This window comes from Gymnoscopelus braueri, assembly GCF_963280865.1.
Source record: "Gymnoscopelus braueri genome assembly, chromosome: 24".
NCBI lineage: Eukaryota > Metazoa > Chordata > Actinopteri > Myctophiformes > Myctophidae > Gymnoscopelus > Gymnoscopelus braueri.
This window is the reverse complement of record NC_137626.1, coordinates 11,341,397-11,356,246: the sequence shown is the minus strand read 5'-3', so window position 1 is coordinate 11,356,246 and position 14,850 is coordinate 11,341,397. Positions and strand designations below refer to the sequence as shown.

Below are 14,850 nucleotides of genomic sequence, written 5' to 3'. Positions count from 1 at the left end.
CTGGTGGGTATAAAGTATGGGGGGGATTATGTTGAGGGGGGCATAGGCCAGTTAGGCCGGATCACACAGGATAGGGTCTTTGCGATGCAAGAGTGTGGTCTAGCCAACACCAATTCGGGACCCCTGAAGTGGGATGGGGTTTTGAGTTATGGAGGTGGAGAGGTGTGGGCTGGCAGTTGGGGGGGGGGGGGGTGTGGGAGTGGGGGAGTATTGCAGGTGTTGGAGTTGGGGGTAGAGGGTATGGGGGGGATTATGTTGAGGGGGGCATGGGTCAGTTAGGCCGGATCATATAGAATAGGGTCTTTGCGATGTGTGAGTGTGGTCTAGCCAACACCAACTTGGGACCAGGCGCGGACGCACGGTAGGCCAAGTAAGGCACGTGCCTTACCTAGAATACACTGTGCCTTCCCTCCGCCAGACAGCTTTTTGTGTATTTACTATGAATATCGCCCCCTATACTTAAGGCTGACAAACAACGTAATACACATCCATTCTCTCTCTACGTCCTGCGTGTCTGGAGGATGTTGGGGTCTTTTGAGCCAATGTTTATTCTCAGAATCCCTTTTCACACTCGAGTGTGAAATGTGTCTGTCTGTGTCCCTCATTCACAGAACCGCTTTTCTACGTCATGACATAAGCACACAATATAAACACCACACACTATGTCCTCTGTCCTGGCCTCGTTCTCTTCATTTTTTATTCTTGAGACAGCAGAGAGACAGCAATGGCACCAGCGTAAACAAAAAAGTTTGTCCAGAGCAAACTCATGGACGCGAGGACGCCTAAACGAACGGCAGCCACCACGACCGCCTAAACCGCATTCAGGACAAGCTGCTTGAGGCTGCAGCATCAGTCCTGCTTGGTAAAATAAAGGCTGAACTCAGTGGACAATATTTTGCAATAGGACCTACTCGCGGATGAGTATAAAGATCTTTCCAAACGGGAACTAGTTGCAGTTTGTATTCGATTCATGGAGGATGGAGGAGGACTTATCAAAGATCGGGCAGTGGAATTTATTGACACCACGGAGGCACGGATTTGACTGCACGGTGCATCACAAAGCGCTCCTAAAAGAAACCTTTCCGAGCGCACTTTATGTACACTGCAATTCTCACTGGCTAAATTTTGTGCTTTGCACTCTGTAGCCAAAGCATCCCTGGATATTAGCAATACATTGCCAGCTTTGTTTTTGTGTATCAAGTGTTTCCCCCCCTTATCTCTCTCATGTACATTATATCTGACTGGCGCAGTGATATGCTTGTGGTTCAAAAAAATACAAAATAAAAGTCTTTGAGTCGTTGTCATGGTTAATAATTTACCAATCATCTACCAACTATTGTAGGCTACCTGTGTCTAAGCTAAAAACATAAATATGTAGGTGACGTACTTCGGTAATTTCTGGTTATTTGAAGAGGTTAATCAACTCTCCAGCTGTCTATCTGGCCGGGGGGGGGCGGGGGGCGGGGGCTGGGGGCCTACCATGTATTTGCCTGGCCTTACTGTATTTGCCTGGCCTTACTCATAAAGAGATCCTGCGTCCGCCACTGCTTGGGACTCCTGAATCGCTGCCCTCCACACTCTCCTATCTAGCATCAGGGTCTTGAGCTCTACAGTATTGTTGGCTAAGCTGTTACGCCGAAGTGCATCTACGTAGGTGGTGCACTTCTTGTCTCTCCTGGCTTTGCCCTGGGTTGGCTCTCATAGTGTTAGTTTGCTTGCCACTATATGGGTCCCTGACGCAGTGCCCTGCCTCATCCTTCTCTCTCTGACTTTGTCTGTGACCCATGGTAGGTTCCTGTAGAGGACCACATGTCTGATGTGGTCCGTCCATGTGACTCCTAGTGCCATTCATAGCATTCTTGTGTAGACTCCATCCAAGGCCCTTTCCTGTTGTGCTGTGACGGTCCATGTCTCAGCCCCATACAGCAGTACTGACTCCACTGTAGCTATACGAACAGCCGCCTCTTGAGGTCTTCTCCCATGTCTGATTTCCACACTCTCCTCATCCCATGCAAGGCATTCCAGTCAAGTGCCCCCAGGACCTTCAGGTCCTGTTCCATTGAAGCAGTCCAGGCCCAGGTTATTAGAAGTCCTGGACAGCCTCGAGTAGCTTGTCTCCATCATCTGAACCATCTTCTCAGGAACTCCATAGGCCCGGAGAATGTTCATCAGATTCCCCCGGTGGATGGTGCCAAAAGCCTTTTGGAAGTCATGAAGGTGATCACCACTGAAAGATTCCGCTCCTTACTCCTTCCAGTATCCTCCTCAGCACCAGTATCTGCCCGAGTTTCTCATTACAGGGTCTAAGATGGGTCTAAGACGGTTGAGGATCTTCCTGTTAGCCGTCTTGGCAACTTGTGAGCTCAGGCTAATGCCTTGGTGAGTTCGCCTGACTTTGGTACTGGATCGATGATCATTTTGCTCCACAGCTTTGGCAGCTTGCTAGACGTGTGTGCTTGATAAAATCCAACACCACCTCGTCTATGGGCACATACATCAGAACCTCTGCTGTCACTCCATCTTCCCCGCAGCTCTTGCCTCACTTGATAGTAGCCTTGGCCCTCTGGTACTCCTCCATGGTGAACCGTCTGGTTTGGGAAGGTCATGGAAGACAGGAGCATCGGATCATCCTCTTCTTCGGTTGAAGGAGGATTTCCTAGGGGTGTTTTGAAGTGCTGGTACCATGTTTCAACTCGTTCCTCTGCGCTTTCTCCCCAGATCTTGGAAGTCTGAGACGAGCTTCTGCCAGAAATGTCATTGATGAGCTTCCAGCTCTTGCCATGTTTCTGGTTAACATGCACCTCTTTAATGTCCCTGATCTTTTGGGTCAGCTCCCGTTGTTCCAGTTGCATACACTTGATATAGCTCCTCCTTCCTCCGCTTATATTCCTCCCTCAGACCCTCTCCTTTTTGGTCAGCGACAAAGTCCCTGTGTGCTGCTCTCATCTCCTCCCTGGCTAGGGTCAAGGCATCCGTCTTTCCTCCTTGCTTATAGGCTCTTTAAGACATTCAATGATCTTACATACTATTCCACTATCCACACCGAACACAAGGTTGGTGATCCAGTTGTATGAGTTAGGGGAGTTGGAGGGCATGAGGGTTTGGGTGAGTGGGGTTTGGGGGTTGTGTTGTGCTAGTTGGGGGGAATGGGGGTTGTGGGAGTGGGGGGGTATTTCAGGTGGTGGAGTTGAGGGTATAGGGGGGATTATGTCGAGGGGTGCCTGGGCCAGTTGTTTTGTAGTCCACCTAATTGTTGTTTTTGGAAAAAGGCGTATACAGTCTACTAACCATTTCATCCATTGAAAATGTGCTAGCGTATACCCACGACCACGCGCATCTCGTGCAGGGAATGATTATTGTATACCTCAGAAAACAAACCTAGACCACACCACTGATGCAACTGTTTGCAGCTGTAAATGTATGTATTTACAGCCTGTACTATTTATCATTATTTAGTTATGCAATCACTTAACATCACAGTGCAAAAGCTCCTATCTGCAGAATTATTCAGGAAAAGTGGGGAAAAACCTCCTATCTGCATTTGCAATATGAGATCAGTGTAATTAACATATAATATTGTAATATAATCCAGAAATCCAGAAACGGTGAATTATGTGATGGGTATCATAAAAAAATAGCATTGTGCAAAAAAGATACAACATTTTGTAGTTTTCTTTTTCATTTTCCCAACAATGTTAATTTTTCAGATAGGAGGTTTTGCGTTTTGGCCATCGATATATACTGTTGGACAGACACCGTATGTCACACAAAAGTAGCAAAAATAGCCGATCTACAAGCTCAAAACGCGTCGCGGAGCGGCGCGTTTTGAGCTTGTAGATCGGCTATTTTTGCTACTTTTGAATTGGAATCCTGATTTTTTTTTTGTTGCTATCTTTGAATTGGAATCCTGAAAAGTAACATTTTTATTTAATTTCAAATGCATTTAGTTATACTTATGTTAACTTTATGAACTTAAATACAAATACATTGGCCATAAAAAAGACAATAGAATTGTAATACTAGTCATCAAGCTAATAATATAGACTGAAGTAATTAAAGTGAGTCATGTTTGCATGTTTAGAATTGTAACAGCTGAAATCAATAATATAATCAGTATTCCGAAATTAACCCTACGGGCCGCATTAAGTGAAGGTGGGGGCCGCATGTGGCCCCCGGGCCGCCAGTTGCCCATGTATGGTTTAGACTCAGCAAGTCAAATGAAGCAGTGGCGTAGCTTACATAGGGTTGCTATTCACCTGTTTCCTAGGCTGTGTGTTTCACTTCCTGTCGATTTCATTGGATATCATTGGTCATCTGACCAGTTTCATTGGATTTCATTGGATCAAATCGACAGGAAGTGAAACACACACAGCCTAGGAAACAGGTGAATAGGTTATGAGAACCCATACGCGGGATTTCACAGCAAGGGGGCCCCCCTGCTGTGCGTGGAGAAAGTGAAAGAAGACAGAACTATCACCGAAAAGCGCCGAAATTTAGAAGCAGCGGCTGCTGAAGGAGTTCTAAAACAGTGAAATGCGCCGGTGAAGCGTCATTCTTCTCCGAAATCAGTAGTTCTCAAACGTGTTCGTGCCAAGTTAAGGACCCCCAAAATGATATGTATTGTTTTTACATTAAAAAAATTGCATTGAAATCTTGTTTGAAATGACCAAACCAAAGCATGTACCGATGATGTCACTGGTAGGCGGGTTGGTGAACTGTCCATATAGCCCTCCTCTGAGACACAGATTAGATGGCTTTAACGATGCAGAAGCAGGCTGTTTGTCTGCCATTAGTATGTGAACGCACTTTGAGGTGTGGATAACTTTGTTTTGAAAACAGTGTATTCACCATCACCAAAGAAGATTGATGTCCGCGCACAGATGTTGCACATATTCTCATTAGGCCTATTCTTCCCACAGGGGAACACAACAGTTCAGCACAGATGTTTGGGCTGGGCCTTCCTCACTGTACTTGTCAGCGTTGCCAGATTTTGCAAGAGAAACAAGCAACCAGGTCTATTAAAACAAGCCTAAAATAAGTGACTATGGGCCACATACTCACTTCTTGTATGGGGGTCCCTGGCACAAAATCTTTTCAGATTGGGGTCTGTGGACAAATACATATTAATTTGGGGGTGACATGAAATTGTTTGACAACCACTGGTTTAAACAACATTAGGAAACAAGCAATTACACTTTCGAAATAAGCCCCAAAAACTACCCGCAGCGACCAATATTTACAAGCAACTTAACACAAAAACAAACCTAAAGTCACTTATAATGGTGGATAAGCGGATATATGGAAACACTGGTACTTGTGTGACATTCAGTTTAACAGAATCTGGGGGAATAAACATGAGTGCCTGGTGCTGGATTTCGCTCAGAAGCTCTTTCTTTGAATTTGACCAATTACATAAGCGTGACGATCATTCCCCGACGGTTTGGGAAAAAAGTAATTTCAAGAGCAACTTATCCAAATCTCCCCCGCACGTCTTAGTGGGTTCTACTTTCTCAATCCCCCACATAATCAAGAGAGTACACAGGGTGGCCTACTTCAACAGGACAGGCCCATAATAAGCAGTGGTGGAAAGTATTGTACATAACTGCAAAACTTTTTACTTTACTAGTATTTCCAATTTGAAATTATTACAATTACAATTATTTGAAAACTTTAGTTACTAGTTACTTGGCAGATATAAATTACTCTATTATAAGACATACATTAACCACTTTAGCCCTATTTTATACCTAGGCTATTTGAAAATAGCCGATCTACAAGCTCACAACGCGTCGCATCACGACGCGTTGTGAGCTTGTAGATCTGCTATTTTCAAACATTAGTAGTTGTACTTTTGGTACTTTAAGTATATTTTGATGCCAATACTTTTGTACTTTTACTCAAGTAACATTTTGAACACAGGCCTTTTACTTCTAACAGAGTATTCTTTATATTGTGGTATTGCTATTTTTACTTAAGTAAAACATCTGAGTACTTCTTCCACCACTGGCCATAATAAGTACTGCTGTTTTTGGGCGGGTATTTGCCACTGTAGCCTACATTAGTGATTCTCAAAAGTCAAGGACCCCCAAATTGTATTTGGCCGCAGACCCCAATCTGAAATTGTTGTGTGCCAGGGACCCCAAGAAGAGAAGATTTAGGTTAAAAGAATTCTAATAATTCAAAATCTTCCAAAACATTTTGAGATTTAAAAGAAAAATGCTAAAAAAGAATAGCACACGTACAAGCTCGCAGTGTGGCACTAAACGATGCACTGTGAGCTTGAATATCTGCTATTTTTGAACAGCCAACGTATTAAAATATGGATTAAGGGGTTAAAATGAGTGCGACGCTGTATTAACACCATTTTGCTGGGGACCCCCTGCAGAGGACCCCTGGGGGTCCCCGGACCCCACTTTGAGAACCACTGTAGCCTATATATCTTCACATACAGTATGTAAAATCCTCTGCATTTAAACTACCATCATTATCAGGAGCTGTGGGTGAAGTAAGTGCCGTTACAACAGCGCCTGGGGGAGCAGTTCTAGGGCTTAAGTGTCTTGCCCAGGGACACTTCAACCAATAGACGGGGCGATTCGGGCGGTGAACCGGTGACCTTCTGATTACCAGGCAGCCTCTCAATGCACTTTTAACCCCTTACCTGCTCCCTGCATGCCATAATAATGTCACTTTACCACTGCTCCTCTTAGTTAGGATGGGTTCAATGCACTGGTGGAAAGTAACCAAGTACATTTACTTAAGTACTGCACTTAAGTACAATTTCGAGGTATTTGTACTTTACTTGAGTATTTCCAATTTCCAATACTTTTACTTCTACTCCACTACATCTCAGAGGCAAATATTGTACTTTTACTCCACTACAATTATTTGAAAACTTTAGTTACTAGTTACTTTTCAGATATAAATGATGACATTATAAAACATACATTAACCACTTTAGCCCTATTTTATACCTAGGCTATTTGAAAATAGCCGATCTACAAGCCGATCTACAAGCTCACAACGCAACGCGACGCGTTGTGAGCTTGTAGATCGGCTATTTTCAAATATTTTAGTACTTTTACTTTTGGTACTTTAAGTACATTTTGTTGCCAATACTTTTGTACTTTTACTCAAGTCATTTTTTTTATTCTGGACTTTTACTTGTAACAGAGTATTTCTATATTGCAGTATTGGTACTTTTACTTAAGTAAAGAATTTGAGTACTTTTTCCACCACTGGTTAAATGCACTGGACACATTTCATTTATGTGCCATTGTACAGTAACATACAGTACACCCAAAATAGTAGCTTCTTCTTCTTCTTCTTCTTCTTCTTCTTGGCTCCTCCCCTCTCTTAGTCCACTTCCTCCCGGCTGCTTCTGTGTATTATTATTGTAAAAAAATAAATAATAATAATAATAATAATAATTCAAAACGATTTTTTCCCCCTCCAACGATACATATCGTCACGAAAACGTATCGCGATATATCGCGGGACGATATATCGGCACACCCCTAGTGCCGACAGATTCTGCTGTCTTGAGAGATTAGTGCACACATTGATTAATCGATTAATTCATAAGCAGCTTTTTTTTTAGGACCAAAAGGAAACCGAAAATGAGTGCAGAAACATAATTGCCTTGATGTATATAACATTAACGAGCATCAACAAGCATCAGCTGGACACTAACCTCGCATCACCAGTCTTTCCACCTCGGAGGAAAGCCTGGTATTCGTTATTAAATGGCCCGTGTGATCGGGTAAAAAAAAAAAAAGAGAAAAGAAATAGCTTCCGGTTTTTGCTGCTTCCGGTTTTGCGGGTCCGTTTTGGTTCCCCAATTTAAGTGCTGAATCGATTACAAAGGTAGACTAGTCTAAATAGTCTCCGGAAAGTACACTTACATTTATATTTATTTTGTATTTTAAAGATAAGCAAAACTACGCCGCATCAAGGATTTTATTAGGTAGGCCCTAAAATTACAATGCCCTTGATCGCGGCCGGGGTTATTTGGGGGTGAGGCATAGGGTTGCTTCCGGATCACACACCCGAAAAGGGTATTGATCCCAGGCTAGCTGGACACAGACACACACACACACACACACACCTCCCCTCTGCAGTGCTCTATGGAGTCTCATTTCTCTCCAAAAGCCCTTGAATATGATGGAATATGATTACGGATTACTGTGATTATGGTAAGCTCACATCACACACACCGTACCTGTAACTTTCACTAGCCCCCCAAAAAAAAAGTTATAAAAAAAAAAAGAAATTCAAAACAAATCTTTTTTCAATTAATTGAAAACCGATAAATTTAATCGAGTAAATTTTTAACGGCAATGAATCGATTATAGATTCATTGTTAACATCCCCACTGCACACGTAACCTGCCCCAAAGCAGATCATTGCATTAGATAACGGATCAGAGCAAACTGCCTACTGACCAAACAGTTCAATTGGAAAATGGCATAAACATTCATAGGATCGCCCATTGAGCTCGGAGCTCTATACCTCTCGTTTATACGAGATGTATAGAGTAACGCCGTGTCAGCTCCGTGAGCCATGAGCCTTTGGCCCCCAGCATTAGCAAAGCCATTTCAATGACATTAAATTTAATGGAAGACAAAAATGTAATTACAGTCATTCATGTGCCCGTGCCATAATGGCGGGGCGGTGACATTATAAGCCTATTAAGTTATGCGTTCACACGGCCAGTGATGACACAGCAGAATGTCACTGAAGTGATGCTTAGATGTACTCTTATGGCATGTACTGTACAGTATGAACATTTTAGCCTTCCAACCCCCGGCGGTGTAAAACGGACAAGGGAGAAACTAGAAAAGTAATACGTACAGTATATTAAAACACAATTCAAAGCTGTAAGTAAACTTACTTTCAATGAAAGTAGTCATACTGTTAAGTATTAGCAAGTAAGGCTTTATTGCATGGGTCTTCAACAGGGGGTCCGGGGACCCAAACGGCGTCCCTTTTAGTAAATATTGTTTTAAAGCAATTTCGTTATGGATTGTAGATAAGATGTTTTTGGGCAGAGAATTCCAGAATTCTATTGACCTACAGTATGTAATATTATGTCCAAAACTGTAACTTTTCAGGATTATATCAAAAGTAGCAGATCCACAAGCTCGAAACGCGTCGCTTCGCGCCGCGTTTCGAGCTTGTAGATCTGCTACTTTTGATGCTTTTGTGTGACGCTGTAGAATGATCAAGTAGGGCGTTAATATACAGGGGAAAAGTGAAAATACGGAGATGAGAGGTTTCTTTCCCCCGACTGCAACGATATAACAGTGAGTTAGAAAACGTGTAATCCATCTCATGTTACGTTATCTTGTCTCCGCCCCCTGCCCCCCCCCCCCCCCCTCCTCCCCCCCCAGCTGTGATTGCGTTGTTCTGTCGTCAGTACGACATCATCAAAGACAACGACTCCAACGGCGCCAAGGACAAGAACAAGAGAGCGTCGGTGCGCCCCACCGCCTCCTCCTACTACAACAACAACAACCACTCCTCCTCCAGCTCCCCCATCTACCACAACGGGGCTGTGCACAGCGGGAGGGTGAGGCGCACACACACACACACACACACACACACACACACACACACACACACACACACACACACACGCACATATATTTGGCCGCAGACCCCCATCTCGAAATATTTTGTTCCAGGAACCCCCCAGAAGCAAATATTTGAGTTACAAATGTTCGCTTTAAAAATATATGTATTCAAAGATTTGCACAAATTTTCTCGATTTTTCAAAAATAGCAGATCTACACGCTCATAGCGCGGCACTCTGTGCTCATAGGGTGCTCATAGCGCGGTACTCTGTGCTCATAGCGTGATCATATTTTTGAATAGCCAAAGTATAAAATAATTCTTTTTTGCTCAAATCCAAGAATGACACAGATGCGTTCCAGGTCTTAATGGGTCAATTTATAATAAATTGTAAAATAAGTTATGTTGATAAGAGGTTTGTGCCCGACAGCAACCTTCACCTTATTTCTTGACACAGTGTCTCGGTAAAACCAGAGTTGAGAGACAGTGTTTAAATTTGCCTTTACAATCCTCAGCTATCCACTTTTGAAATGGCTAGGGCTATAAACATTAGCACATCCACGTATTTGATTAATGCACACGGAGCAGCCATCTCACTCACTGTGAAAACTAGTTTGTCTTGTCACAGTGTCAAACTTGTTGAAAATTACAAAAGTTTGTCGAGAGAGCCAACATTTAAATGAGTGTTCTGGATAAAAGTTAATTGGCGCCTCCTCTTTCAATCTCGCTGTAGCACGATTTGGCTTGACTTTAATTGAGAACGGCCAGATAACTGTGAATTAACAAGGAGAGACAGCAGGGATAATAGCAAAGCCCATATGCAAGCAATACAGAGCAGTGCCAAGCAACGGCTGCAAACATTTGCTGCTCTGCTTTGCAATAATCACATTGACGATGAGCGGGATGATGATTGTGATTGGGACGTTGCATTAAAAACATTCAGTAATTATCATCTCATGAGCAGTGGCTGAACTCTATTGTGCTTGGCAGTAACCTCGCATCACCAGTCTTTCCACCTCGGAGGAAAGCCTGGTCTCTGTTACTAAAGACCCATATGATCCGGTCTAGGCCACGCCTACTAAAAAAAAATAATAATAATAATCCTCTTTCCGGATTCTGCCCATCCGGTTTTGCGGTGCCGCTTTGTTTTGGTTCCCCAATCCCTATTTAAATGGAATAGAATTTCCCTGTGGGATAATACAGACGCTAAATAGTCTCCGGATAGTGCACTCACATTTACATTTAAAAAATAAGCTAAACTATGCCGCATCAAGGATTTTATTAGGACGGACCTATTTTGGGGTGAGACGTCTTTCCGGTTCTGCCCATCCGGCCACTTTTTATTTTTTTAACTTCCGCTCCCGACCGGATCATATACCCGAAAAGGAATGGTGCCCAGGCTAGCTTGGCAGTGGTGGAAAGTAACGAAGTACATTTACTCAAGTACTGTACAATTTTGTATTTGCAATTTTCAGTACTTTTACTTCTACTCCACTACATCTCAGAGGCAAATATTGGGCTTTTACTCCACTACAGTTATTTGAAAACTTTACTAGTTACTTTGTAGATTTTGATTATTATTACAAAACAAGCATTAACCACTTCGGCACCACTATGTACATTTCGGCCATTTGAAAATAGCCGATCTACAAGCTCACAATGCGTTGCGATGCGACGCATTGTGAGCTTGTATATCTGCTATTTTCAAAAGATGGTTATCCATTTCATTTCATACATTTGAAAACTTGTGAAAGGGGACATTCTGCATACTGAGTACAATTTACGCTTTTGGTACTTTAAGTACATTTTGAGTACTTTTTTCACCACTGGTGCTTTGGTGGGTCATTCGGAAGTTCCTTCAGTCAAAAGATTCCCACTGTCCCTCCTTTAGTGTGGGACGGCGACCATTATGCTAATCTGTCAAGACAGATTCTGCTTGTTTTTTTTTTGTTCGTTTTTTTTACCGAATGGGTCGTTCCCAGATTGTTATGAAGCAAACATTAGCTAGGGCAAGAGTCCGAGTGACTTTGCGAACAGTACTGGCTCATAAGAAACCCATTAACGCTTATTTTTTCTTAGTAAACGATCACTTTAAGTTGGCCTACCAATGTTAGCGAAAACCATGACAAATATAATTTTGAGCTGACACATGAGTTCATGTCACTGTTTCTGAGATTCTTTAACCCATTGAGACCTGGAACTTTTTGATTTGAGCTAAAAAGCATTATTTTACACTTTGACTATTCAAAAATAGCAGATATACAAGCTCATAGTGCGGCACCGAGTGCCGCACTATGAGCTTGTAGATCTGCTATTTTTGAAAAATCTTGAAAATGTGTGCAAATCTTTGAATATATATATTATTTTAAAGCAAAAAAAATTTACTCAAATCTTTGCTTCTGGGGGGTCCCTGGAACAACATATTTTGAGATGGGGGTCCGCGACCAAATACATAATTTTGGGGGTCCTTCACATGAAAAAGTTTAGGAACCACTGATATAGTAACATACGTTTTTTCAAAAGACTTTTTAGAAGACATTTTCTTGAATCAGCCTCAGGTCTTAATGGGTTAACACAGAGTGCTGTTTTTTCTGTTTTTCTTTTAACAACAGAGGCCACCTTGAACGTTTCGCCTAATAATTCTAGTATAGACACTTATCCAGACACCACTACATCACTGGATAGACCTCTTTTGTGAGGATTCCTCATTCATTTGGAGGTAATTTGGTTCCAACATTTTAATATCCTTGATTCTTTTGAATGCGATTGACAAAATGTGATTGAAATGCTATCAATCACGGCAATTCATGCGATTAATTAGTTAATTTTTTTAATCGTTTGAAAGCCCTAGAAATTACCCTTAATCACCCAGAATTTATTTAACGTCTGCATCGGAGCTGTTCAGCTGATGATACATTGCCTTTGTGATCATGATGGCAACTGTTCAATTTTAATCCTCCTTGACCTAAGCTCGGCTTTCGATACAGTTGACCACTCTATTTTAATCAATCGCTTAGAATCCTGGGTTGGCCTGGAAGGAGCAGCCTTAAACTGGTTTCGCTCATACCTAAAAGACAGATCATTTTCAGTGGTGATCGGGGAAGCCTCCTCCCCTCCAGTCCCCCTCACATGTGGGGTACCGCAAGGATCGATACTAGGCCCCCTCCTGTTCTCTATTTACATGCTACCCCTTGGCAATATTATCCGCAAACATAACATTCAGTTTCACAGCTATGCAGACGACACACAATTATATATCCCATTACAACCCGGCGTTACAGGAAATCTGTCCAACCTCTTGCTTTGTCTCTCCAATATCAAGGACTGGATGGCAAACAATTTCTTAGAACTCAATGAGACAAAATCTGAAATTATTATCTTTGGTCCCCCAAATTCTACACAACACTTTGTTTCAGAGCTCGGTAGCCTTTCCCCGAATGTGAAGGAGGTGGCCCGTAATCTGGGTGTGCTCTTTGACCCTGGCCTCACTTTTAATCCCCAAGTGACACGCACTGTTCAAACCTGCTACTTTCAACTAAGAAACATAGCCAGAGTAAAAAGCTTCCTGACACCTGCAGACTTAGAAAAGGTGATTCATGCTTTTATTTCTTCTCGTTTAGATTATTGTAACTCCATATATTCAGGCCTCTCCAAAAAATCAATATCACGTCTCCAATTAGTCCAAAACTCAGCTGCTAGAATTTTAACCAACACCAAGAAACGTGACCATATCACCCCCATTTTAGCTGCTCTTCACTGGTTACCTGTTAATTTTAGAATTGATTTTAAGATTTTACTTATGACCTTTAAAGCCGTGAATGGACAGGCCCCCTTTTACATTTCTGCCATGCTGGAACCTTATAGGCCTGTACGCAGCCTCAGATCCTCGGATAAAGCCCTCCTGGAGACCCCCACACCCCAGCTCATCACAAAGGGTGGAAGAGCTTTTTCAGTCCGGGCCCCCAAGCTCTGGAACGCCCTACCTGTCACCCTAAGACGTGCAAATTCAGTATCATCTTTTAAAACTCTTCTGAAAACCTATCTCTTTACTAAGGCCTTTTCTTAAATTTTACTGTCATTTTTGTTTTATTTGAGTATATATGTATGAATGTATGCCACATGCTTTATCGTCTGTAACAGCTTCTATCCAAAGTTTTATCATGATTGTTCTGATTGTTTATTCTGCTCTGTAAAGCACTTTGTGACTTGTCTGGAAATGTGCTATATAAATAAATTCATTATCATTATCATTTCTGTCTCTCTCTCTCTCTCTCTCACACACACACACACACACACACACACACACACACACACACACACACACACACACACACACACACACACACACACACACACACACACCAATCTTGATGAGCATGCCTTTATGTGTGTGTGCTTTGTCAGTATAGCTAGCAGGCTCTGGATAAAGTGTCATGTCATGATATCGTCTCAGGATTTAAATTCAAAAACAGCAAAAGTAGCAGATCTACAAGCTCGAAACGCAGCGCAAAGCGGCGTGTTTTCTGCTACTTTTGATGCTTTTGTGTGATGCTGTAGTATGATCAAGTAGGGCATTAATTTACAAAAACAAACCACAAACAATACAAATATATCGCTGTTGCCGGGCAGAAACCGCCTAGCAATATATTTGTATTATGTATCGTATAATTATATATGTTTGTTTTTCCTCTCTTGTCTCTTGTTTGTGTCTCGTCTCATCTGAGTCATCTCTTTCTTTCTTTCTTTCTTTCTTTCTTGCTTTCTTTCTTTCTTTCTTTCTTTCGTTCTCAATCTTTCTCTCTTTTTTTCTCACAGCTTCACAGAGCCTCCTCTTCCGTCAGCATCATCAGAGTCTGAGAGGGAGGTGACGCCTGCTTTTGGGACCCCCAGGGTGGGGTGGGGTGAGGCTAAAGGCCCCGAAAGAGCAAAGTCTGTGGCTTCTGCTGTGTGACTGATGGCCTGCCCTGCCCCCTTCAGGATGGGATTGTCATGACAACGTGGACTTCTTAGCAATACGGACGAGTGTCATTGGCTGAGTGCAAGGTGAGAGAGACATTTTGCAGAAACTAGATGGATGTGACATGACACACAACCCTAAGTGACTGCGGATGGAAACGGTGATCTGCTGCCCTCCAACTGGCAGAAGGATGCTATAGCATCATGCTGCGTTGGAATCAGAGACATACTGCCCTCTAGTGGCGAAAGACTGTTACAGCGCCGTGCTGACCATCTGAGGCTTTTCACAGATTGAACTGTACTGATGTGAAGATTGTTATTTCT

General features: G+C 42.6%; 1 protein-coding gene across 1 annotated transcript in view; it reads left to right on the top strand.

Annotated features, from left to right (window-relative positions):
- Positions 1–14,458, top strand: part of LOC308080296 (fibronectin type III domain-containing protein 5b-like) — a gene marked incomplete at its 5' end in the record, with an annotated part of 30,716 nt that extends 16,258 nt beyond the window's left edge. The window contains 2 exons of the mRNA XM_080422092.1: positions 9,390–9,568; positions 14,386–14,458. Coding sequence (XP_080278218.1) covers positions 9,390–9,568; positions 14,386–14,427 — 221 coding nt within the window. The 3' untranslated portion in view covers positions 14,428–14,458. The remainder of the gene's footprint in view (positions 1–9,389; positions 9,569–14,385) is intronic.
- Between the last annotated feature and the right edge of the window lie 392 nt (positions 14,459–14,850).